The sequence below is a fragment of the Calonectris borealis genome, chromosome 20 (genome assembly GCF_964195595.1).
Source record: "Calonectris borealis chromosome 20, bCalBor7.hap1.2, whole genome shotgun sequence".
Taxonomy (NCBI): Eukaryota; Metazoa; Chordata; class Aves; order Procellariiformes; family Procellariidae; genus Calonectris; species Calonectris borealis.
This window is the reverse complement of record NC_134331.1, coordinates 13,813,898-13,840,673: the sequence shown is the minus strand read 5'-3', so window position 1 is coordinate 13,840,673 and position 26,776 is coordinate 13,813,898. Positions and strand designations below refer to the sequence as shown.

At 52.1% G+C, this 26,776-nt stretch overlaps 1 protein-coding gene across 1 annotated transcript in view; it reads right to left on the bottom strand.

The window, feature by feature from the left end:
* The window catches only part of UBE2O (ubiquitin conjugating enzyme E2 O), a 66,465-nt gene extending 49,872 nt beyond the window's left edge, over nucleotides 1-16,593 (bottom strand). Inside the window, exon 1 of the mRNA XM_075169918.1 lies at nucleotides 16,211-16,593. Within this exon, the coding sequence (XP_075026019.1) occupies nucleotides 16,211-16,576 (366 nt within the window). The 5' untranslated portion in view covers nucleotides 16,577-16,593. The remainder of the gene's footprint in view (nucleotides 1-16,210) is intronic.
* Between the last annotated feature and the right edge of the window lie 10,183 nt (nucleotides 16,594-26,776).

Genomic DNA, 26,776 nt, shown 5'->3' with positions numbered 1-26,776 from the left:
GATTTAAACAGATATGAGATCGCCAGGGGGTGTGGTAACAAAGCCACAGATGAAAAAAATCCCACAATTTTCCCTTTTGTTCACACCATCCCGAACAGAACAAACTAAGGAGAGATCAGGCTTAAAGTTCCCTCCAACTGGAAGGAAACAAGCACGCCCTCTCCTTTGTTATGGTATAAGCTCCTTTCCTCCAGTGCAGCTCTGCTGAGACACAGGCCGGCGGGTGTCAGGGAAAAGGGCCTTGCCCAGGGCAGGGCTGGCAGCCGGACCGCGTCCAGATCCAGGATCCAGGCTACCTACCGCAGCACAGACCCGGGACCCGCCGCTGCCACGGGCGCCGACCCTACCACATGCTACTCCCTCGCTGCAGCACCGGCACCTCTCAAGTTCCTGGTGCCGTTCAGCATCACATCTTCTCTCAAACTTTTCCATTCCGCGTGCCAGACTTGGGGAAATGAAACAAAAGATCCCAAACCCAGCTGTCTGCAAGCATGCACTCTCACACTGTACTCTACCAGAGCATGACAGTCTCGGCAAGGAGGCAAGGGATGAAGAGGTGAAGTCTGCTTGTCTTCCTCGCCCTCTTCGCACAGCCCTGTGCAGAACTGTCATTTCCCTTGCCATTTTTAAGGGTTTGTTTTCAAATCTCAGCCAGAGAAACATAACCTGGGAGTACAAAGCCATTAACTACTTCTGACCTGGAGTCCAAGCAACTGGAGGAGGCAGGACAAGCAGGTTTTTCCAAGGCTTCAACCTATGAGGGGCTGGCTGCCCACAGAGCTACTACTCTACACAACAAGAAATAACCAATCGCACTGAAAACCCATACAGAAGGTTTATGGAGCCTGTTGTATGACATCCTCGAGGGCCACCGAATATACTAAGCATGCTGTAAACGGATCTCATCTCTTTACTTTTGTCAATGTTCAGACCTTAGAACAGAATAAAGTTACTTTTCACAATTAAAGTACGAAGAATATGAAAAAATATGAAGAGCCCATAGTGGAGCACCTACCTGTTTCGGAAGCAAAGTTTAACCCCAGATTTTTAGGGAAACTTAAGCCAACGTTTATATTTAAGCTGAAACGTAACAAGAAGGGTCCCCCCTTCTCTGTACCTGATCAGCAGTAACACAAACCGTTTGTGGCAGAGTCCCAGCAGAAATACAAGTCATTGTATTGAAATCATTCCCTGCCTGCAAGGGCTGCGCTGATGGATGGTTTGTACTGAAGTACTGCAATAATTAGTAAACTATTAATTGAATAGCAGACAACCATACAGTTCTATCAGAAATCTGCATTTTCAACCCAAGAGAAGAGGCAAATGCCACCTTTTCAGGTGAAACGATTTTAAAGAAACTGCAACTCTTACCACCCTGATTTCTGCACCCCTCAGGATGGAGCCTCCAACTATATTCTTACCACATTTGTGTCTTCCATGGACAAAGCATACATGTTGTTTCAGCCCCAAATTCAGAGTTCTTCCTAGCTTTCAGTCTGGTCAGCAACCTAGGCTGAGATGGTAACAGAAAAATGGGAATTACTAAAAATCATTTATACAGTGGTGTGGTACTTGCTTGTCCATCAGAGCTCGAGGCTCCTGCCCCAGCCACATTCCAGAACCTTTTCAGCATTATATTGTCACCACAATGACACCACCCGCAGGCATCAGCACTTAGCCTCCTTGACAGTCACAAGCAGGGCAACGCAGCGATAACTTCCATAGGCTTTGGGTGTTAGAGATTTTTACCAATACCTTACTAGCTCACTTAATAAAGCAATAATGGTAACTGCAAAAAGGTCATCTCCAGTCAAGTTCTCCATCCAGCCACCTGAAGCCTCTAAGCACCTCAAGTGCACCTTAAGCAGTGTTAAAGCATTTAAGTGTCACACACCTTTTGAACAGGAACAGCCCAAAGATCAGAAGTTGGCTTAAAAGTCAAAGCCTATAATTCAAAAGTCCCAGATCTATTTCATCTAGCAAAGATGATTTCGATACATAGCTTTTAAAAAAAGATGCCAATGAAGTTTAAAAAGAAGTTGCTGCTCTCATCTCGGAGTAAGTGGTGATCGGTAAAGTTCATCTCGGAAAGTGATCGTGATAAAGGCAAGTAAAATTTGCAGCTGCATCCTACTTTTCTTCTACAACATGCACCCATCGCAGACCTCTCCACAAAGTTCAAGTAACACTTCAGGGTTGGATCAAGACAAACTGCAATTTTCCTCTTGCAGAAAACCTCAGCATCAGAAGCCTAGTCCCACTGCAATACTGCAGAGATGGCATGTGATGGATAAATATTTCAATAGGGAAGTCACTATAGCTTACTCTTTCAGAGGACAATTATAAAAAGAGAATTGTGAAGATACTTGAACACTGCACCAAAAAGCATATTGCTAGATGTTACCAACAGTCTGGGCACTCAAACAACACTTCTTTTCATAATAATGGGAAAAAAAACCCTTGTGATGTACACAAAAGAAGGGAACTGAAAAAGTGTAGAGTTTCCTGAAAAAAAAGATCACTTATGGTGGGGGAGTAGGGTGGGATAAAAACAATACATATTTATCAGTGTGACATTTTAACAACAACAGCAGCAGCTTTTATGAATGGAGCACTGAGATGATTCAAGAAAATATTAGAGTTTCAAAACACTTTGAAGAGAAGCTCTGATGAATAGCTACCTCACCATTACAAATCTCTTGGCAGAGATGAGCAGCTTTTGATACATCCCACAAAGCAAGACAATGCCTCTCTCTGCTCAGAGACATGCATTCAACACACCACTCAGATTTCACCCAAGTGACATTTCAGCAGCACCTGCCCCCAGTTAAAATAGCTATTTATAGCAAGGTGGGTGTCAAGAAGAGTAATTTCACCCATCACTTGGGGGTGCAAATCACAGATCCTATGTTGTCATTCATGATTAAAAGCTCTTCCTCTTCCTAGGCTCTAATGGAGATTTGCCACTTTGCTAAATCACAGCATAGCTGAACATGACAGGTGCCTTCTTTTCCTGAAAACGCACGATAAACTCAAAGGCAATGTTTGGATGGGGCTAAGCTGGAAGTAGCAGTACTAGGTATGCACATAGCACATGCTAACCTTGTAATGTTCCTACCGGAGCTCATTTCCACACGGGAACATAATAAACATCCTTTGTTTTACTCTTCTTCAGAACACAGGTAATCCTGCTTCATTTCAGATACCCTAAAGCAATTTAGTGGAAAAAAATGCCCTTTTAGCTCACATACCAGCGTCATTCATTAGCAGGAAAACCTGAAAACCCAGCTCAACATCAGTCCTTAGTTCAGATGCAACACTCCCAGGCTAGAAGGTCATACTTAACCAATTAAGCATTTTGAGAACATCCAGGCATTTTTTTCTGATGAAAACGGAAAAATGAGAGGGCAAACAGATGCCCTGCCTGCTGGGGAGGCAAAGCATTGGACAGGTCTGCCACCGTCCAGAGCAGGGCAAGGACCACTCTTCTGAGAGCAACGAACATGCCATTGCCCTGAATAACTGAACTCCCAGAGAAAAATGAAAATAGCGAAGATAAGGGATGTGAGGATAAATGGGTGGGGAGAAAGGGTCTTTGAGGTGCCAGAGATCCTGGTGTGGGGAGAAAACTAAACCTAATCAAAGGGCATGAACACTTAAGGGCCTCTGAAGCAGCAAAATGGTATAAAAATGAAAGAAAGCTGTGAAAAAAAGACCTGCTACCACAATAAACTTTTGTCTACAGTAGCAGTAACACACCTGATCCTCTTACAGCACAGCAGGAACCAGCTGAGCTAAGAGCCAAGCTAGCAAATACTTAACTGCAATTTGGTGTCTTTTCTACCATGCTCAGTAGTACATACAGGTTGGACAACAACGCTATGAATGTCATTCTGTGTCTAATCCTTATCTTTTGTTTTAAGCCTTCATTCAAGCATTGCCAGCACTGTAGATCAGAGGCAGGCAATCTCAACTGAACTGTGGCTGAGCTAAGTTAGCAGCACTAACGAGAACAAACAGCATTTCATAAAGATTTCTTAGGCTGCTTTCCAGAACAAGTATCACGGGCTCTCCAGCCCTGGGCTGTCCCGTTCGCTGCCATCACATCAACACGATTCTTCCAGCACCAAGAAGATGCAGATAGGAGCCACACAGCAGACTTCTAAGATTGCTCATAAATTCTTCTACAAAATGGCTTGCTAGCCCAAATGGTACTAAGCAGTTGTAAAGATCCAAGTTCCGGAAAGCAAGGGCTTTCCACCCTGAGTTTGTTGCCCCCTCCACACACTCACCCTTAGCAGCATAAGAGCACAACACCCATTTAGAGAAGCAGGTACAGGAGCACGGAGACAGGAATCTGCCCCAGAAACGTCACCTTTAAAAGCTGATCTCTTCAGTCCCTTCATTTCTCATCACAGTTCTCCTGACAGCAAACACTCATCAATGCCAGATTAGAGGAGATTAATTAAGTTATCACAAGAGAAAGTCAAGGTTCATGTCAGTCACCATGGGCAGTAAGGTACACTCAATAGTAACTATCAGAGGTAGGGCAGCTCATGAGACCGATCTACCCAACTGACCATGGCCAAGAAGGTCAAATGCAGCTTGTCAAACCCAACATATAGGGCTCACCATCACTTTCCAACCATCTCCACAACCACTAAAGGAAAAAAAAAAAGCTTTTGCAGCGAGTGCTCACATTACAGCAAGTATGCCAGCTGTGGGAGTTCTCAGATAAGAGTATTTTCTCTACAAAACTGCCTTGCTTGCATGGTTGTACATATGCTAATCAGAAAGACTGTCGTAATCTGAAGGGAAAGCAACTGCGTGGGGCAGAAACAAAAGAAGCCAAAACATCACTGTGAGAGAGAGGACATTAGGTGTGAATACACATTGTGTGTTTGCACCTGAATGGCAATTAAGCAGTAGAATACACAGAATTAGTGCAACACACACTCAGGCCACATTCACTACACTAACATAAGACATAATTCAACTCTCAATTTTTTTAACCATTGTGCAAGAGCAGATAGATTCCAGAGGATAACCAGTATCTATGGATGGCAATCTCGTACTAAATTATGTTACTTAGAGTAGAAGAAAAAATACAGACAGCACGATTAAGAGGAAGCCAGGAACTTAGCCTGGATTTTTTCCAAAGCTCTAAGTCTCAACACTTGAAAAAACCAGAAAGACTGCTACAGTTAAAGATTTTACACATCCATAACACTGACCAGATCAATTACCATATTTATGATATTTATTTCCTATAAATGATCAATCTTTCTCTAAGATCCCCAACACAACAAGAAATACGAGAGCGGATCACATAATACTCCTGTGAAATACAAAGTGCTTGGGAAGTGTTAAATTTTCATCTAACACTTGGGCTCAGATAAAAGCAGCCTCAGGAAAGAAACATTAATGCCATTCAACAAGGTACTCCAGGCTGATCAGGGCAGCCAGAGCCAATTCTGATCAAGAAAGCATGGTGCGAGCTGGAGTAGGTGCAGACAAGGGCTGCAAGATGAGCAGGGAAAAAGCCTATCTGGCAAGGTCTGAGGGTGAAAAGGGAGAAAATGATTGTGCTTCACCACATAATAGCACATGTATAAAGACAAGAAGCTATTTAGGAGCCAGATTTGCTTTTTACAAGAAGAGATGGGTGTAAACTGCTTGCACGTTTACGCTAGAAATTACAAATTTTCTCATCAAGATTGGGACAGCCTCCTAATTCGAGAAATCAAAGCAGTTAGCGCTATGACAGACCTTCCCTGGGGGATACACGAGCAGGCTGCTGCTGCAGTGACAGCAGGGACCGGCTCGGGATGCCCTCGCTAGTAGTAGCCTGCAGCGCTCACGAGTAATGACAGGGAGTTCCTGCCCGGCACACATTTTATTACAGTAAAGTCACCCTCTACTTAGCACTTTGCTTTACCATTACAAGGCAGATTCCATCTGTGAACGAAATGAGACATCTCTCTGTCATGTAGCAGCACGATCCCCAACACCACAAAACTAAACAGAGGAAGCTTCTAGCCCCAGAGTCAAAAGGGTAAAAAAGCCAATTCAGCTATGCAGGTCAGATGTTCTGGGTGAAAAGGTAGTTACTGAGCCAATAACACACTCTGAATCTGACTGTCTAATTTTTACACATAAAGTGAGATCTCAAAACATTGACAGCTGGCACATGAGGATGATAAAATATCAATTAATGTATTGAAAAAAATCCTGAAGTTTCTTCCTAACCTAAGCAGCCAGGAATTCTGGTATTTCCTGTGCAGTGTCACCTTCCCTGCTGTGTAATTCTGCAAGGTGCTCTCTTCTTTCCTTTATTTCAGGAATAGAGAGGTGCATAGTCTAGGAAGCAACTTGCTTCATCCAGGCTGCAACTTGCTTCATGCTGTGAAGTTTGCTCCAGTTCAGAAAGCTTCCACGTTCAGGATAATTCAGGTCTATGTTCATCAATCACAAGCTGCGTTAAATATACCCCAAGGAGGAAACATTATATACTACTACACCTCCTTAGGAAGAGCTTCCCAAGCTCTCTGGAATATACCCAAATTGTTGGCCAGTCCACCTCTTACAGGAAGCAAATGAATCATACACATCTGCAGACTTAAAAAAAAACCAGAAACCACAAAACCAGAAGTTTTCCAGGAAGGACGGAGATTCCTCCCTCTCCCCCGCTCCCATTTTCTGCTTTAAACTGAAGCCCACAGACAATTCTCTAAGACGAGATTGTACTTCAGCAGGGGAAACCAGAGCAACTTTTACAACCTGTGGCCCAAGGACAGAGAAAAGGCTTCTGACAGAAGTCGCATGTGTTAAGGACAAAACAAATACGAAGAGGCAGTTCATTATGTACCATTTCCAGCCAGTTACACAACTGCATAGTAACTCTAAATTTAGAAAATGTGGCTATTTTGTCTGAAGACTAATGCTGTTTCAAGGAACTTGGACTCAGACACTGAACAGAAGCATGAATATTTCTTGCAATAGTCATGAGAATTATTCACTTGGATTAGATACATAATTCACCTTCCAGGGAAAAAAAACCAACTTTCATCTTCAAAAGCAGACAGAAGGGCAAAGCCAAAGGACAAATAGGGCCTTGCTGGAAATCTGATCAACGCTGAACAAAATTATTAGCAGTGCTTCACGCACACTCACCTCAAATACTGAAAAGCCCAGGTGTGAGGGCAGAGGCCCGCGGCAGCACCGGCCACTCGGGCCGGGCAGCAGCCGGCAGGGCAGCAGAGCCCCACGCTGCAGGGGCCGAGACCTCCGACCCCTCTCCCCCAGCAGGTGAGGCAGGAGCGCCCATTTTCGCCCCATCTGGAGTCAGGCCGGGCGAAGGGAAGCGCAAAGGCTCCCTGCTGATCAGAGCGCTACTCAAGCTCCAAGTGTGTTTCGGCGTAGCTTCTGCCAACAATTCCACTGAGGGCTGGGATCTAGGACCAGTTATTTAACAATCTATCTTGAGCCAAGAGGCCCGAAACACCCACTCGATTCTAGAAACACCGCTATGAGGCAAGTTGACAGCCTACATCTAGGCTGCTCTTCACTGACTACATTTCTAACCCAGCCTTGCAAAACCCACAGCTCACTAGATTTGTACCTAAACTAATTTTTAAAAATGCTAGGTTACTTAGTTTCGCTACTCGTGAGTAAAATCAAATCACACTCGAGTTCCTCAATAGCAAGAGATACAGTATGCCATCCAGTTTCCAAGCGTCCCATGTTACGCATATGCCGAATAACCAATGTACTACGGTTCGGGGTGAGACTCGTTTGCCCAGACAGAAGTCCCTAGCCATAACTGCACTGAGGAACGTCGAAAGTTTTTCCACCATCCAGGCAGCTCACGCTCTCCAGCCCTGATCAGAAAGGGTCAGAGAAGGCACTGAGCGCACACCAGGAAGACGACGCCGGGGCCTGGCAGCACTGATGCAGGCTGCATTACCCAGAGCCACCTGAGGGGGAAAGTTTTTGTCACCTTTCCAACAGCACAGCCAAAGAGGCACTGCCACATCAGAGCCCAGAAAAGGCTCTGAAGATGAAAAGTGCTACTTACTTGCTAAGTATCCTTATCAGCAGAGAAGCAGCACCATTTCTTACAACAAGAATGATTCATACACAAAATTCTTTTATTCTCAAAGAAGCTATATCCTTTCAAAAGTAGGTAAAAAAATAAATCAGTCGTGATGGAACTAATTCCAGCTCTCCCAGTATTAGTGTATTTCACTAAGCAGAAGGCTCATTGTCCACCGACGAATGAAAACTGTACCCAGTCATTTCAACAGGAATGATGCACCAGGAACTCCCAGCTTTGGGCTAAGAAACACAGTTAAAAGCCTTAAGCGCCTCATCTTTTCAGCTGGTGATTAGCCCTCTTCACTTGGCAGCTTCCAAACCCCTCCCTGCAGAAGCAGAAGAGCTTACAGCTTTACAGGCAGCGGTAAGAACAAACCACCGAGGCTGTGTTTGATGGGTGCTGAATACAGAACCACACGGTACCGCCGTTGCAATGTTATGGTACAAAACCAATGCTGCTTAATGGACCAAGGGCATAGCTACCTAGTTTCTCTAGAAGAGACTGTAACCAGAGGCTGTGAAGTGATACCACTGCAAATGCAAGCTGAGCGGGGTCTCCTTGTTTCAAATTTACTCCCGTGAATTACAATTTTTCCTGGCCTGGAAGCTACAGTAAGATATGGAGTGCTCCTGTCCTCTCCTGGCCTGCTTTCCTGCAGGTCCTTGGTCTCACCTCCTACCAACAGCCTTCACACTGCCCATTCGTTTCACAAAGCGTTACAGCACCAGCTGTTGAGGAAAGAAACAGAGGTCATGATTTTAAAGACAATGGCAAAAGCAGGGAACAAATTCAGCTTTGCAATCACAAAAAAGCCTAACTACCTACCTAGAGCATCCAACATCTCTATGTTGCAGGGAGGTGGTTGTTCAAACCCCTTGAAAGTGGGACACATCAAGCTACATCTTAAATAATTTGCCCAGTTTTTCAAGATCTCAGAATATTTGCACAGAAAACATTTCTTATCTTGGCTTCCACCTGCTCCCCTTATATACCCAAGCAACCTCCTACCTCATGCTAGAAGCTAATAAAGCAAGCATCTCCAAAAAACCCCCCAAAACTACAGAATCTCATCAAGATACTGCTCTAGACACTGCTTCTACGCATCTCTAACTATTCATTTGTTAAAATTTAGACCAGGAGGGCAGTAGATACATGGTGCGCGCTCTAAGCTCGCAGCATACAGGCATCAATGCTATTTAGCTTAAGTCTTCTCCATAACCTGAACTGCACTGCAAGCCCCTCCAGAGTCACAGGGCTTCTCTGGTACAACACACACCTGACTGATGGAGAAGGATGAACAAAGCATAAAGGTGATGCCATTTCTTTAAAATACAACCCCAAAAGCACAGTCTAATGTACAGAGATACAGATTTCTTAGTCTTAAAATCTGGCTGCTTTCAACTCATGTTTTTGGCCTCGACCTACATGTCATATTCTGTAAGAGGGAGGAATTCCAGCTACAGATGCTTATTGGATCTTTCTCTCCATTAAGCTGCTTTAAAGCCTACACAATTAAGGGCAGAAGACAAATGTAACATCACCTGTACTTGCCCTTACCTCTCCTGCACAAGCACATATCCAAGATACAGTTATCAAGTCCACACCCACCATCAATACGTTTGTTTCCACCTACACCACGCTCTGAAGATTTCAGCCCAGTAAACGTCCACAGTTTCTACGTGGGCCACTTCCATTGCCTGCCCGAGCACTCCCCAAAGGCTGGGGCAGGGAGCGCAGCAGCCGTGACTGCATACGCACAGTCAAATGCACAAGGTAGGTAAGAATAATCCTGAAATGCACAGTAAGAGACACTCTCTATCAACAAACGCAGCCGAGCCCACAACACACCTACCTGCACGAAGCCGGGCTGCGTGTGCTCTGGCTTACCACCCTGGGCACAGGATCCTCCACGCAATTCATTCAGTGTAGACCAAAAAGAGCAATAAAACTAAAAGCTAGAAACTCAGGCACACCTGAAAGCGCTCCAGCTATTACAGTCATCAGCAATCCCCACCACCTCTACTGCCAAAACCATGTTTTTCATAGTGTTTGATGTTTCTAATCACCCCTTACAATATTTATCGCTCTATCACCCACGTAGTCTCCTCCTCCCTTCACTGAAACACTTACCATTCAGAAAGAAAAAAACCTTATCAATATCTGCCAAAGGTAAATCCCCCATCCAGTCCCAGGACCTTACCATTAAGAGAAACTGACTTCTGCTGAAGTTTGTTAACTTCACAAATTCAAGTTAGCAGAATATTTTGGTTTCAGACACAAACAGGCACACATTTATTTAGGAGCCTAACAGCCAATAGAAACAGAAAAAAAACTCAAACATTACCATGGAGTCTCCCTATGGTTTGGGGTTTTTTGTTCCAGAAGAGGGAGTTAGCATTCTCCTAACTTGTCACAGGTCTAAAGGTCTCAGGAGTGGGACACACCAGATATGCAAGGTAGAGCCTGAACTGAGTTCCAGGTCAAGTGCTCCAGAGCACAACATAAAAAGAAGAAAGAAACCCAAGCCATCATCTCGCATCTCTCAGTTCCAGGAAACTCGGGACTGACATCCTCAAAAGTAAGTGCAAAGATTTCAGATGAAAGTATCAGCTCCTGTGCTTACAATGACCCATTTGAGCAAAACCCCAGCACATGGTGGGAGGTAACAGCAGAGTGGAAAGAATGAGGCAGGTTTTTCCTAAGTACCATTTAGGAAGGTGTCATTCATGTTCTGAGCCTTTGAAATCCCCCAAGTAATTAAACAGTCAAACAAGAGGAGGCTTTTAGCTTCGCAAACGCCAATTATTTCCCAGCACCAACACAGATGCCGAACATTAAAAATAGTGTCTTTCCTCTGAAGAGAGGAGCTGAGGACAGCTGCCATAAGCAAGCAAGACCTTGCCCAAAAAGCATCTGTCAAAGCTTCTGCCATTTATCTTCAATGAAGAATCTTCGGCCAATAAAGTCACTTTATAAAATTGCTTAAAGCCGCTTCTCTGAAGTCTGCACTGGAGCTGCATCACATCAGCAAAGGAAGAACTTGTGTGAAAAAGTTGCAGCAAAATGCCTCACTCACACAGGTATTTCAAAGCCTGTCACAGGCTTTGATTGGTTCCTTCTAAAGCTTTTAGTGCACGACAGTTTGTTTACTAGTCCTAAGAGCATTACTGGTTTAGTTTTTTAAACTATACCAGCACATTGAAAGTGAGCGCGCCTTGGAAGACAGCACGTCACAAAAACTGCTTGCTTGGGGAGAGGTTTCATCCACTTTAAAAATAACACTCCTGTCTAGATTTGGAATAGTTATAATTAATCGCTTAGCCCAGGTGGCCACTTGCAACTCCTGAATTATCAATTCACTCTGCACGCTGTATACAAAGCAACTCTCCATACAGTAGTAGTGTACACTACTTAGTACTCCTGAGATTTCCATACTGTGAGTTGTGCCAGATTCCACTTTTGCACTAAAATATTAATGATGATCCCCAAGTCTATATTGCAAGAGCCAAACAAATGAAAGTAAAATGGGGAATCGACTCAAGGGTACGTAGCCTTGCAATAGATATAGGACAGGAAGGTCACCCATCAAAGTGGTTCTATTTTACACATAACTGCAAAAATTCCAGTAAGCCTTTTCTCTTCTCCTGTCTCTAACGGCTACAAACATCAGGCGGTTTCAAAGAACCCCCCTGGGAGACTAACTGAAATGTCAGATGCAAGAAGAGAGTTAAATACAGCTTCCTCACGCAATAATACCCAGTGTTAGTAGTTTATGGGCACTGAACTTGTGTGCTGCAACAAAACTAGAGTTCTGCACTGTGACCAGCATTTCCTCACGGCTCCCGAAAGAACCCTGCCCCTGCAAGGCAGAGCTGTCCTCTTCACCTGCTGCAGCCTACCCACGCTGCATCGCCGCACTTCAGATGGCAAACGCCTTGCCAGCTTTGAAGAGGGCAGATTTTTAAGGCTCTCTGCTTTCACCCCTCAATTGCAAATAGGTTCCACAGAGTCACTCGCAAGGATTAACATCTGAAGAGAGCAGGCTGGTGGGCTGGGATCCCAGCAGTGAGGGCTGAGAGTGGCTGTAAAGCAAGAGAGAGGGAAAACACAGACCTACAGTAAAAGGAAATACTTCCTTCTCCTATAGTATAAGCACAAAAAGATCGCAACTTAAAAGTTTAGGTCACGGCAGCAACTACATGGCAGAATTCAGACAAGAAATAAAATATTCATTAAAATCTTGAAATTATGCGAGCATAACATCTTCAGAAACTTCTCCTGCAACCTTATAGTCATGACTTGATATTTGAGGTCAAGAAATTATAGCAGTGAAGGGTGGGACGGAACAGAAGCGCTGTGTGGGATGAAGCAGAGTTGAATTCATAGACAGACTTGTGGAGATAACATCAGATAATTTCCAGCTAACCTCAAACTGATCAGCCACTCGATTATGCCTGACGAGCTTTGGTAGTTTGAATCCATTTCCAAAGCAAAGCTGAATGCAGTAAGAATGCCACCCAAACCAAGTTGTATTCTGGACCTTACAAAACAGAAGGCTGCTAAAAACTTAAAAAAAAAAATTGCGCCTTGACTCTTACTACAATCGTGGGGCCCTATAGGGTCCCCTACACGTAAATCAGTCAGCACCGCGCGTGCATACCACAGCATCACACCAAGACGCTAGCGCAAGCGTTCGCTCCCCGAGGCAGGCTCGGAGCAGGCGGCAGGGACCTCAGCAGCCTGGCCCTGGCTGGCTGAAGGCCTTCAGATAAGGTGCTGAAATACAACACCTGCACTTTCCATTTCCCCCAGCTGCAGAAGAGGCATATCTGCCTCGCGCAGGCTTTGTGAAAATTAAAGGTGGCAGAGAGCTCTGAGGCTTTCAGGTGAGAGGCAGGAGGAAGGGCAGCAGCATTTTAAAGCACCCTATGAGCCTTACTAACATCTGGTATGTTCGAGCATTTTTGTAAAGTTCCCAAAGGCAGCTCAAGTGTGCAGCAGGAATGCTAACCTACAGCTGAGAAATCCTGAAATTAAAATTCAGCTGGGTCTCAAGTACTCCTGCTAATTTGTTAGAAAAAGCATCAAGTGCTCACACCAGTTTGCAGTACTTTCACAGTCTGAGCTGCAAATTACCTCTAGCACTCAAGCGGTAGCACGAAGACAAGAGATGGCTTTAGCCATAGAAGAGGAACTGCTCTTCAGGTTTGTTGGGTCAGGCAAGACATGGATGGCAAACATATTCAGCAAGGGAAGCTTTCTGCTTCCAGGACTGCCTGGGCTTTCCAATATTCAGCAACAATGATTTCCCAGTGTTTTGAATGGGGAAAGTGGTCAGGGAAGGCAGGAAAGGAGCACACGGAGCCAGAGGGTAAGAAATCCTGGCTCTTTTATTCACATCATTCTCATGATACTGCTAATGACTATCAATACGGGAATCAGAGGCAGGAATGCACTCGGATAAACCATTTATTTGGTTGGAGGAGCTAGTGGGGCTTTGTACCAAACGCTAGCTCTATTTCAAAAGAAAGTTTCTATTACTTATTAACATCAGTAATAGTATGCTTGGGTTTAAGTGGCAGCCTGCCTACCATTTCCAACAGGAAAGAGCAACAGCAAGCGTTGAACTTCTAGAAGCAACAGCAAAAGTGATTAGCCTACCTATTGCCTAGCTGAAAAAAACAATTACTCAACCGCCCATAGTTTAAAGAAAAGACAGGAAAGCTCTAGGATTGTAATTGGGTACAGAAAGCTGCTTTTGACCTTTGCACCAGGAGCCAAAGGTGCTGTTTCACTATCCTCAAAACTTGCAACAACTTTATTTCTCCCCTTCCTCAGTTACACACTCGCTCTATCCAATATGTGCGCCAGGGTTCATAGATCCTGAAGTGCTCAACAAACCCGAGACAGACAGGCACCCAGCCTTCTACATGAAAGCAGGATCTAAAATACAAAACAGGCACACGATGGCAGAAGATGGGCCTAGTGAAAGCGCTGGCCCCAGGAGCACCTCTGCCCATTGCAAAATTAAGAGCTCAGCGAAATAAAAGGTAATAAAAGGAAATAGAAGGCTTGTTGCACCCTCTTGAATCTATGGTTTGGCTGCGACCAGGTTAACATTTTTAAGAGTGTCAAACAAGAATCTCACAGCCAAAGATGCTAGAGCGTCAGAGTCACAGCCAAAAGATGCATCTGCAGGTAACAGCAGGCAACAGCACCCACAAGCCCACAAACTTCAGGCCCAGGACAACCACGTGGTGCGACGGTTTGTACTGCTCCCAGCATGGACAATGACAAGCACGTCAGGCTTACCTGGCTGGTTCTCACACATCGGTGTAACGCAAAAAGGGCTGGGTCAGCAGACAGCTAAAAAAACCTGATTATAACCACAAAATTGTAAGCCCCGCAACATATTTCCAATGGCATCAGATTTGTTTTTAGCAACCCCGAGCTGCAGCACAGATTGTACACAATGCCTCTTAATTTTGTAAGTGGGCAGCTTTTCAAATGGAAAAATCAATATGATAAGTACACCTAAATTCCTCAAGCACTTAGGAAACTTCTCCCCAGGGTCTATTATCCGAGTGGTACAGACGCCTACACCAGAGGAGAAGCACCACGAAAAGGACAGATAGACCGACCGTTTATTTACATAACTGTCTTTGATTTCTGATCCTCCCCAGTATAGCTTTTTCTAACATTGCAAAGGGTACAGTTACCAAGCGACTAAAGTCAGAGCTAATACTTCTGGATTTGGGAACCCAATAACAACTCCTAAGCCTGTGTTTATTCACCCAAATTGAGGCAGCTTTGTTTAGATGCTGAAAACCACACTCAACTTGGGACAAATTTTCGCTGCAACAGCACACGAAGATTTTATTGGAAGGCTGGAGTGATTGAATTGTGCGTCTTGAGAGAAAGAAGGCTTTTATTTTTTAAGGTAGAAATATATCATATGGCAATGTCTTTTCTGAATACCTGTTTTCATTTTCCTTATCTCCAACCGGTCACGTGCCTAATGACACTACCATCTAAATTTAGCTCATTCTGTTAGCACTTGCAGTCCTACCGATGCCTGTAGGACTGCAACACACCTTTCCTCCTCTCAGTCTCCCCTCTCCCCGTTGGCGTACGGGGCCATTTCTGAACGAGCAAAGCAGACGGCATACCAGAAGCCTCCCGCTTTCGCCTGCCAACCCCGAGGAGCAGTCGGACCCGCTCCGCTGCAAGGACAGCGCAGGCCGCCCGTTTTGCTCAGTGCAACGCCCATTCCTCGCAGGCCCCTTTGTGCTATATCACAGTGCCCCCTCGCTCGCTTTTGTCTCCGTACTGTCAGCCAGTCTGTGCGAAACCCCAGCCAGATGAACTTCGGGAAGTGGGAATATTCTAACGCAGACCTGCACCTTGTGGCTCCTCAGACATAATTAAGAGGTCACAGATTTACATATGCCTCATCGGCGGGGGGTAAGCGCTCACGTAAACAAGGGCACATCCAAACCACGGTTACTCGCCGCCGAAATCTTGATCTAGTCGAGGCTTCCCTATCCGGCTGCCGGCTCCCCTAACGCAGGCGATGACGACGCTGTCCCAGAAAGGCAGAGATACTGGCCCGCGCCCCCAGCGAGTGCGAGGGGTCGGGGAGCTCGCTCAAGCCACCTTCACGGGCAGGCCTCTCCTCATGCCATGAAATCCCAGCGCCCCGGCGAGGCAGCCGTGCTTCGCCACCGGCGGCACCCGCGCCGGGCTTCCCGAAGGAGCGCGACGAAGGAAGGGAGAAGGGATTTCCACCTCCGGCCGTCACCGGCCACCTTCCCCGCGCTCAGACCGCTGCTCGCCGCCACCGGCGGGCACGGACGGGGGTAATACGGGAAAAGGCGCAAAAGCCCCTTCAGGTGCCTGCAGAGCGGCCACACGCCAGAGCCCGCGGGGGAGGGAGCCGGCCGGCAGCCCCGCGGACCGGCAGGCCGCGCAGGCCCCTGCCCCGGGAGGCCGCCAAGGCGGAGCCCCGGCCCCGCAGCCGGAGCCAGGCCCCCCGGGGGGCGCACAGGGGCGCGGAGGCCGAGCCAGGCCGCGGGCAGCCCCCCTCGGCGGTGCCCGCGGCCGCCCCGTTACCTTGGTCTCCTTGACGTGCTGCTTGATGCCCTCCGGGTACCACTGCACCCGCACGTAGCCCCGCCGCAGCGGGCTGGCGCGGCCCTCCTCCGCGCCGCCGGTCCCGGGGCCTCCCGACTCGGAGCCTCCCGAGCTGGCGGCGCCGCCGCCGGTCCCGCGTCCGCCCTCCTCCGAATCCGAGTCCGAGTCCTCGCCGTGGATGAGGCGCACCAGGCCGAACCGCACCGAGCCGCGGTAGCGGCCCGACACCAGGTCGTGGGAGAAGAGGAGGCGCTGCGAGCCGCCCGGCGGGGCCGGCAGGGGCAGGGCGGCGGCGGGGGCCGGGGCGGCGGGGGCCGGGGCCGCCTCAGCGGGCTGGTCCGCCATGGCGCCGGGAGAGCGGGAGAGCGCGCGGCCGCCGGCGCAGGCTGGGGGAGGGGAGGGGTGGTGCGGGCCGCGCGCAAGTAACGGCCAGGGGGCGGGGCTCGGCGGGGACACGCCCATCCCCGCGCCACGCCCACCGCGCGGGAGGGGCGGGAGGGGCGGGAGGGGCGGGTCCGGACCCGGGCTCCGGGGGGGCCGGACGGCATCATCGCGGGGACCCCGGTCATGAGGGGCTGGACGGCATCATCCCGGGGACCCCGGTCATGGGGGTCTGCGCTGCATCATCCCGGGGACCCGGTCACGGGGGGCTGCGCTGCATCATCCCGGGGCCCCGGTCTCGGGGGGCTGCGCTGCATCATCCCGGGGACCCCGGTCATGGGGGTCTGCACTGCATCGTCCCGGGGACCCGGTCACGGGGGGCTGCGCTGCATCATCCCGGGGACCCCCATCATGGGGGGCTGCGCTGCATCATCCCGGGGACCCGGTCACGGGGGGCTGCGCTGCATCATCCCGGGGACCCCCATCATGGGGGGCTGCGCTGCATCATCCCGGGGACCCGGTCACGGGGGGCTGCGCTGCATCATCCCGGGGACCCCCATCATGGGGGGCTGCGCTGCATCATGCCCGGGACCCCGGTCATGGGGGGCTGCGCTGCATCATCCTGGGGACCTGGTCTCAGGGGACTGCGCTGCGTCATCCCGGGGACCCCGGTCATGGGGGGCTGTGCTGCATCATCCTTGGGTCCCCGATCATGGGGGGCTGCGCTGCATCACCCCGCGGACCTGGTCATGGGGGGCTACACCACATCATCCCCGGGTCCCTGGTCATGGGGTGGCAGAGATGTCCCCAGCCCTCGTGTTCAGCTGGAGTGGTCGATGGGTCTCGCCCCAGAAGTGTGTGCGCCTCTGCCATAAAAAGCCTCGACATTGCAACCCCGATGCGGGTATCTGCACGAGGAGGGGGTACGAAGCCCCCCTCACCCCCCCTGGCCCCTCCCTGCCCTGCCGAGATGGCCGCCCTGGGCATGGGGTGGGGGTCCCCCCTGGCACCCGGCACTGCTCTTTGCTGGGACGCGCTCGCCAGCCAACAGCAAAGCCCGGTCTTGATTTTATGGCTGCTAGAAGCCCTCATTAGGCTGTGCAAATGAGCTATATATTTGGTTTCAGTGACTCTAATGGGTTTTTTTTCCCCTCTATCTGGAGGGATTTTTGAAATAAAATGGTTTCTTGAGCGGGTGCCGCTGCTCTGGCAGGCGAAGGGCTGAAGGAATCCAAAACAGCCTTTGCTGCCTGTCCTTTACCCAGTTACCCTGCCTCTTCCCTCCCTGGATCTCCCCACCTGTGCAGCGCTGGCTGGAATATCAGGAAAAGGCCCCAAGCCTGACTTTTTTTTGTGCAGGAGAAACCCCAGGAGCGGCAGAGCAGTGCTTTGACTCTTTCCGTCTCCCTCCCACCAACGCAGGGCTGCTCTGCCTCCGCTGGATCAACCAGCTGGCTGTCCTTGCTCCTTCCAAGGTTTCTCCTTTTAGGAAAAGCCATCGGGATAAAGGTCTGCCTGTGCTCACCTCTGGGATTCACCACCCCAGGAGGGAGCAGGGACCCTCTCCTCAGGCCTGCTGGGATTTTCCAACCTTGCAAATGGCCCTAAAACCCTGGGAAGCCGCTGGGAAGCAGCTGGGGCAGACGGGTGGTGGTGGGTGAGGGCTGCGCTGGGAGCCGGCCAGCGTTTCAGCTCTGCCCGGCTCCTTGGTTATCCCCGGGTGTGGGCGGCAGGGCAGCGGGAGGCTCGAAGTGATGGTGGAGTGCAACCTATTCGCGTCCTGCCTCCGAATCAGGGAGCTGCGGGCAGTGCAAGCACCCTCAGCGCCTGCCCTCCCCTGGGCCCGGGGCAGCCCGACCTCCACGCCAGCATGGAACCACTTGCTACAGCACCATTTTAATCAGAGGGGCATCGTGTTGGTGTGGTTCCCCGCCGGAGCATTTCTCAGCATCCCCCCCAGGGATAAGGAACAGAATAGAGCTGAAAGGGACCACTGGGTGGGGAAATAGCAGCAAACCCTCGGGGAAAGACAGCTGAGATATCCGTTCAGTGCCTGGCCATGCAGCTGCTTACAGGGGTGTGCTTCTGGGAGTACAGACCTCGTCTGCAAGCCATGACCTCTGCAACGCGGGGGAGGTGGGGAGCGGAAAGGCAGCCCAGGAATGCCGCCAGCACGAGGATTTCACCCTCCGACCATTGCGGTGCTGGAGCGGGGAGCGCGGCGCATCTCCCCCCGGGCATACAGCCAGCCCACCTGGAGCTGGGGGCGAGGTGCTGGCCTCCCTCCCTCTGAAGCCGGGGGGAATCGTGCCTTTGTGGGAGCAGGATCAGGCCTTTGGGATGGGGAGAGGGTGCCCTCTGGCTCCATTGGAATTGGTGACATGTTCTTCTCTGGGTTTCAAAGCACAGCTTTATCCAGCGCCGTGATGCTTCTCATCGTCTCCTTAATGTACGTCGTAACAGCCGCTAATAAAATATAGATACACGTAATGGGCATAATTGTGTGTGTAGATGGAAACTGTCCCTCTTCAGAGCAATTACATGCTGAAGAGCAGCGGTGGGGCTTCAGGTAGCCACAAATAGCCATGCAAACCATCACATTATACAACTGGCCAGGCTCATGGCGGGGGGTTTTTAATGGGGAGAAGTCAGGGCTTTTGCTCGTTAGCAGGAGTTGAGCCGGGTGTGCTTTTGCACTGTGATCCCAGCTGGGGCTCTGACGTGCTTCCATTGGGAAGTGGCACTGAAGGAGAACTCATCTCTTTTTCAGGACACAACAGCTCGGGGCCTGGACTGCCACAACACTGATGTGCTTTGGGCACGTTACAGTCCCTGGGTGTCGAAAGGAGCAGCTCCCATTCAACAAGGCAGGCTGCCCGGATCTCCACTGAGGGACCTCAGCAAATCAGACCACCCTGCAAAATACTGAGGCAAACCCAAGAAGCATTGTGCGTGCATGATTTTTTTCGGCGAATGAGCCTGATTCAGCAGGAGGTCTTGAACATGCAGGACTTCTGCAAAGTGACACACATCAACCAGCGCCCCCTCCATTTAGGGACAATTCCCGGTGTTAGGCTGTTTCGGGAAGCATTGGCCTTTACTCTCTTTGCAGGAGAACATCCTCCCCCCAAGCAAGCTGCTCATGGGATCTGAGCACCTCACCTGCCTCTGTGCCAAGATACTGGTGAAAAGCAAGACCTGCCCTTCCTCCCTGGGACCCAGCTGGTGCTGGGTGCACCTCTCATGGGGGCCTTATGGGGGTTAGGGGGCAGGTGCCGGGATGCCTGAGGGTACCAGGGTGCCTGCTGGGTGCTGGGGTGCCCACAGGGTGCTGGGATGCCTGCAGGGTATTGGGATGCCCGCAGGGTACCGGGATGCCCGCTGGATACTGGGATGCCTGTCGGGTACTGGGGATACCTGCAGGGTGCCTGGGTGCCCACAAGTTGCTGGGGATGCCTGCACAGTACTGGGATGCCCGCAGCATGCTGGGATGCCCGGGAGGTACTGGAAGCCTGCAGGGTATCGGGGTGCCGGGGATGCCCTCAAGGTGCCAGGTGCCCGCAGGGTGCTGGTGATGCCCGGGAGGTGCCGGGGTGCCTGCGGGGTGCCGGGGGGTGCCGGGTGCCAGGGTGCCGGGGGGTGCCGGGTGCCGGGGTGCCCGGGGGTGCTGGGTGTTGGGTGCTGGGGTGCCGGGCGGTGCCGTGGTGCCGGGGTGCCCGGGGGTGCCGGGTGCCGGGGTGCCGGGGGGTGCCGGGTGCCGGGGTGCCCGGGGGTGCCGGGTGTTGGGTGCTGGGGTGCCGGGCGGTGCCGGGGTGCCGGGGTGCCCGGGGGTGCCGGGTGCCGGGGTGCCGGGGGGTGCCGGGTGCCGGGTGGTGCCGGGTGCCAGGGTGCCGGGGGGTGCCGGGGTGCCCGGGGGTGCTGGGTGTTGGGTGCTGGGGTGCCGGGCGGTGCCGGGGTGCCCGGGGGTGCCGGGTGCCAGGGTGCCGTGGGGTGCCGGGTGCCGGGGATGCCCGGGTGGTGCCCGGGGTGCCGCGGGCTCTGGTGCCCTCTCGTGGGCTGCCGCCTCCCGCCGCCGCGCAGGGCCCGGCCCGGCGGCTCCCGGCCCGGCGCGGGGAGAGGACGGGACGGGTTTGCTGACCCAGCCGGGGCAGCCCGCCGGGCTGGGGCGGCTGGCGGGGCCCCTCGCCCGGAGGCAGGAGGGCTCTCGGCACCCTCTGCTCTGCTGTGCAGCTCCTCCCGGCCCATCCTGCCAATACTTTCTTCTGTCGCTGCTTGCGGAGGCACACGGGTTCCTCCGCCGCCCCCGCCAGCTGCTCGAAGAGCCGGTGCCTTCAGAAAAAGCGGCTCGGGGCAGAGCTTGCCGCTCGGTTCCCGGGGAATGTCTCCAGACCCTCCCGCAGGGACAGGCCGGGAGTTCATCGCCATCGTGCAGGCAAACAGCTCAGCCGGAATCGCCGTGTCCCGATCACGTCAGGGAGCGGAAATATTAGCAAGTGATGCAGCGTATGGCAATCTTTCGTCCCGTCCCGGTGAGCCCAGCAAACCTCCCGAGGCTGGGCGGGCAGGGGAAAGCCTCTCCCCTGCGAGGGGGCCCCCGGCAGCCCCAGTGCCCCCATCCTGCACAGCATTACCCGGCCCTTCCCTCCTTCCTTGTGCTGCCCCGATCAAACACCTCTGGCCTCCCCACAAACGTCCTCAGTCGCGGCACCTTGTATACATGTAACTTCACGCAAGCGCAATCCTCCTCCACACTTTCTCATCCTCTTCTCTGAGACCAAGACCTTACAAATCCTCTGACAGGGCTGGTTCAGGCCCAGCCTTGCTCGGGGATGCAGGGTTTGGCCCCAGCCATCTCCATGGGGTCACGCTGGCTCCCACCAGCAGCGTGGCAGGGCTGGACCACAGGCAGGAGAGCTCCTGCAGAGCTGTAAGACGCAGGATGCCCCAGCGACACCTCACCCAACTGCCACGTCCCAAAGTCAGAACTGGATCTAAACTGCGACCTCCTGCCAGACCCCTTCCCACCCGCCCGGCCCTCTCTTCCCAGAGGAGCCCCCGCTGAGCCCCATCCTCCTTCCTCCCGGGATCGTGTTGTGCGTGGCCATGACCTAGTTACGCACTGCACAGCCCAGCAGAGAAGGAAAGGCGGCTCATCACCGCCAGCGCCTGGGCTCCAGGGAGGGGGGAAACGAGGTCCCGGCCCGTCCTGGTCCCCTGCCGCCTGCTTTTGGCTGAGGTTGCCATGGCCAAGCAGACATGGGTGAAACTGTCCCCCAGACTATTTGTACTCTTTCCTCAAAGGCCCACGTAGAGGCGTAACATGACACACCAGCCCTGCAAAGGCACATGTTTATCTAGTACAGGTCAAAGCAGGCAGTCAAAGCCAGTGTTCAAAGCCTGTTTCCCCTGACCGTCACTGGGATCCCAAATAATGGTGAAGCAGCGTCCTTTCATCCCTTCCCCAGCTCCCTGTGACTGTCTGCGGAGGGACTCAGCCCTGCGCCCTCACAGAAGAGGCATCAGCTGCACCGGCGGGGCAAAAGGAGTATGCCAGAGGAAATCCACATATGTGTATATTTGCATATTTTATATATTATACCTATATTACCATTTCTGAGCACAGAGCAGAAGCAGCCCCTCTAGGGTCTCTTTAGAGCCTGGGGCTGGGGTCTGGCCACTGTCCATAGGAGCCCTGCGTTGCTATTTCAAAAGAGCATCAGCTCGCAGGCTCCTAAGCCGCACCCAAAGCTCTGCTCCAGCGGGGAGGCTGGAGGCACGCTGGCTTCACAGGACCTGCTGGCCATTTTGAACTGCTCTTGGCAACACAAGAGGGGAGCATTGGGGCATAAAAGCAGCAGGTAGCCAGCCTGGCAAGTGCTGAGAATACCGAGTGTGTCCAAAGGGCCGCATTCTGCTGTGAAGTTACAGCAACGATGAACACTCGCATGCTGCCAGTCCGCGGCAGCTGATGAAAACGCAGGAGACAGGGGAGAATGAACTCCGAGCCCGCGGCTGACCTTGCAGCCATGCCAAACTGCAGAGCCCTGCTGCCATCTCTGTTGTGCCATTGCCAGGAGAAAAGCGTCACCCTCTTGGGTACGAGGTCCCCACGGCTATGTTGGGGGAAGGTGTAAAACAGGGATGTAAGCAGAGTGTCCAGCTTGGTAATTATGCAAGTAATTAGATGAGTTTGGGAGAGAAACCTCCCTGGTGGTGCCACACAGGGGAGGACCCTGATGCCACCTGTGTCCCCCGTGATGGCAGACCCTGCCCCTTGATGCAGCCACCAAAAGCGGCTTAATCCCGGCGGCAGAGCGCGGCACAGCCGAGGAGCCCCTGGGCTGCCTGTGTGTCGCTTCGTTCCCAAATCCTGGCAGAGGCGGGGACAGTCGTGATTCAGCTGCCTCCCACGCATTGCCCCTCGCTGCAAATCCCACCCGGAGATAATTGCCGTCTTCCTGAGCGGGCACCCCAGCGGAGGGACCAGCCGGGCTGCGGGGCCGGAGTGACAGCTCGGGGCTCTTTGAAGATGCTGAGAGAGCTGCTAAATATGTAAATCTCAGCACACTGCTGTGGCTCTCGTTTAATGGAGTTTTTGGCCCCCTGGAGCTGTGTAGGGGCAGGGAGAGATGGACCCAGCTAAAACCACCGAGAGCAGCATCCCTGCTTGACTATTCCAGCCGCGGGCCAGCCTCTGCTCTGCTGGGCTCAATTTTAATGGCAGGGAGTTGCTCTGAAATGCATTTCTGAAGAGCAGAAATCTGCTGGGTGGTATTTCTGTTTCAATTCCATGAAAACAGCTTAAACGAGGGAGATAAGGGTGTAGCCCCAGGTGGCTTTGCCCAAGGCTGGAAAATAAAGCCGGTCCTGAGCTCTTCTGGAAATGTCTCTGGTGGAGCAAAGCCAGCTCTGCTTCCTGCTCCGGGCTTCTTTAGGGCTGCGTCTGGTTCATGATGATAATGATGATGCCAACATTTTTTAATTATTATTTTTGCTGACCTTCCCAGACATTTCCTTTCTAGGAGCTCACGCCTGGGATAATCCCCCTTTTATTACACATGTCCTGACGGGGACAAACAGTGCTGGCTTTGCCCATCCAGTTTCTCATGTAATAGCTCCCAGGGACCATGGGCTGCGCGGGGAAGAGATGCTGCTTCTCTGGAGTAAGCTCCTTGGGACAGAATCCTTAGGTCTGGACCCCCGTCCTACAAGAAGCCATCTGGTTGCCCCGAGAAACTCCCCACCGCTCAAGCCCAAGGGATGATCGCGCCTGGCACGGCCAGCAGCCTCCCCATCCTCAGCACAAAGAAAGCTCATCCATGCTCGGCAGGGCTGCCTCTGGCTGCCTTCGGGCTCCCGACGCCGTCAGAGAGGTCTGGATCAGGCACCGTGCATTGCTCTCCTTTCCTAGCCAAGTCCTCTGCTCTCCCTGCCCGGCCCGCAGCGGGGACTCAGCGCGGAGCAATCAGCTCAATGCTTTATCCCTCTGCAGGGATCGCCAGGGCTAAAAAAAAATAGAAGCCTGATGGGATCCTTTTGCTGGCTTGTCACCTTAAAGCCTCTCACCTCTCCCTGTCTTTCATCGGGGGTATAAACTCCTTAGGATGTCATCACGTGCTCCGTAAATAACAAACATATAAGCAAGGGCTGCGGAGGGTGCGGCAGCGAAGAGAAGGGGAGGCAGCACCCCGGGTCCTCCTCTCCTGCCGCCTCCCAGGCGGCACCGCTGGAGCCGGCCGGGCAGAGGAGCGGCGCGGGGGTCCCCGTCCGGTAAGCACCCACGTTTCTGTTGCATCCCAGTGGTACCGACAGCCTTGGGGACAGCTGCTGGTCCCGAGACCACTGTGACCTGCCAGCCCAGTGTCCCGGGATGTGGGGAATTGCCCCGGGGGGGAGGGAGGGCGGTGCGTGGAGCTGAGCTCACCTGAAAAAGGGCTTTGGTGGGGGTAAGAGCTGTGACTCTCATCACACTTCCAACATACACCATCAAAACCTGGCGGTAGGAGGGACTCTTCCCATTGAAACCCTCCGTGTTCGGGGTGTGGGAAGAGCCCGAGCTCTTTTGCAAAGAAAAAGAGCTTCAGAACTGGGTGAATAACTCCTCACTACCAACTCATTTAAAAATTCAAGCTCCAAATCCTGGCAGACATTCATAATCTGTCGTTAGGGGAGTACTGCGAACTTGCCTGTTTATTTACATGTGAGCATCTCTACGGACCGTGCGGATGCTTTGGTCTCTAATCCACAAACACGAGTGGGGGAAACATTACAGCGGGAGCTTTTGGTACGCTGCTACATACACACAGATGTGTCGGGCTCGTCTCAGGTCTGGTAAGGAGCTACAGCACAAAATTTAGCCTGGGGTAAAAGTGACTTGAACAATATCGAGGAGGCTGTGTTGGAGCATGGAAGACAGATGTCTTGAGCCAGGGAGAGAGGATTCTCCTCCTCACGCTGGGTCTCACTTACTCTGTGACCTGGGGCGAGTTTCCTTCACCTCTGCAGGTCAGATGCTTCCCAGGTGTAACCGCGCTGCTGTACCCCTCGGCCATGGGTCGGCTGCGGGGGCGGGCCGGGGAGGCCGGCTGGTTCCTCGGCGCTCTGCGGGCTGCATGTATCCCCCCGCAGGAGACGCTTGCATCTGCAGGGAGCTGAGAAGCAAAGCAAAAAGTTCATTTCCAGAAAACAAACAAATATATCAGCTGCATAACCTGGGTTGCCAGGAACAAAGTGCCGGAGGGGAAAAAATACCAGGAAAACAAGCTAAGGAGAAGCCTTTCCCCATCACCGACGTCTGCCCTGGGCTGTTGCCGGTCGGGGTCTCAAGAAATTTCTAAAAATGGCTGGAGGGATCTGATTCCGCTTTCCCGGTCATCTCTAACGGGAACCGAGCAGCCACTCGCACGAGAGGTCTTGACCCCCCAACTCCGTGGTCGCCCCCGTGCTCAGTTCTTTACAGCCTCTGCGTGGCCGGGGCCAGCCCTGCTCCCGCGCAGTTGCCTGCCCAACGGCTGCCACCGGCGAGCAAACCTCCCGCTGCGTACTGCCCTCGGCAGCGGAAGCGCCAGCCCTGCCCGAGGCCGCACTCCGCTGCCGCTCTGCCCTGGCACCCCCGCAACCCTGGGCCTGATCCAGCAGCATCCCCGGAACCTGCCCCAGGCGCTCAGCACCGCCCAGGATCAAACCACCACTGCATTTTCTAGGTGCCCAGGGCCTACGCTCTCGCCTGCTCTGGGATTCATCCAGGTGGACGAGCCCCTAATCCAATTAGCAGGATGAGGAGTTCCAGAAGATGTGATAATAAGCTCTACAAACACTACAACCCCCCCAGCACCCCGCTCTCCCCTCCAGCTCAGCCGCCCCTTCACTCCTCTCACACATGGTTCCCAGGAGCATGAACCACCCATTCCCCGTGCCATTTCAGTTCCTCCTTGGTGACTAGAACCGGCATTGGGGATGCTAAATAATTCCCTGCCAAAGAAACCCCTCTCCCTGACGGACCCGGTCCCTTAGATACATATCCACTGCCAAACCAGCAATTCATTGAGAACAGATCGCAACGACACCCCATCTCGCCTCAGACTGGATAAATCAGGCGTTTCAAGCACCCAGCCCTCGGCATTTCAGGATGGAAAATTCCCAGCTTGCGCCGGTTCTGCCCTGCGCAATGTTTGTGCTGGTAATGCTTTTGTTTCTATAAATCCTATTAGCTGGAGGCAGGCCTATAATTAGCAGCGAAAGCCAGCACCTCTCAAACAATAATCAAAAATGACCTGGCTTCGCTGCAAATTGCCTGAACATCGGGGCTGAGCAGGGACAGATGGACGGACTGCTCCGGGAACAATTCCCACTATTTCTGCCTGTGCTTAGCGAAGTTATTCCCTCAGTTTGTGGTTCTCTCCAGATTTATTAACTTGGTTTGCTCGCACATGAAACCAGAGGCAGACTGAAGCTACAGGCTCTGACCCAGGCTGAGGGATTTGGCTGGGCTGTGCAGGACGGGTGCTGCCGGACGGGCTCGGGGCCGATGACTCCTGGGGGAACCGAGGGGTCCCACCTCGCAGGTGGCATGTCCCGGGGCGGGCTGTGCCCGGTGGGATCACGCTGCCTGAAGCTCCCGGGGCAGGGGCAAAGCCTGGGGGCACCTCACCCAGGCAGGATGCC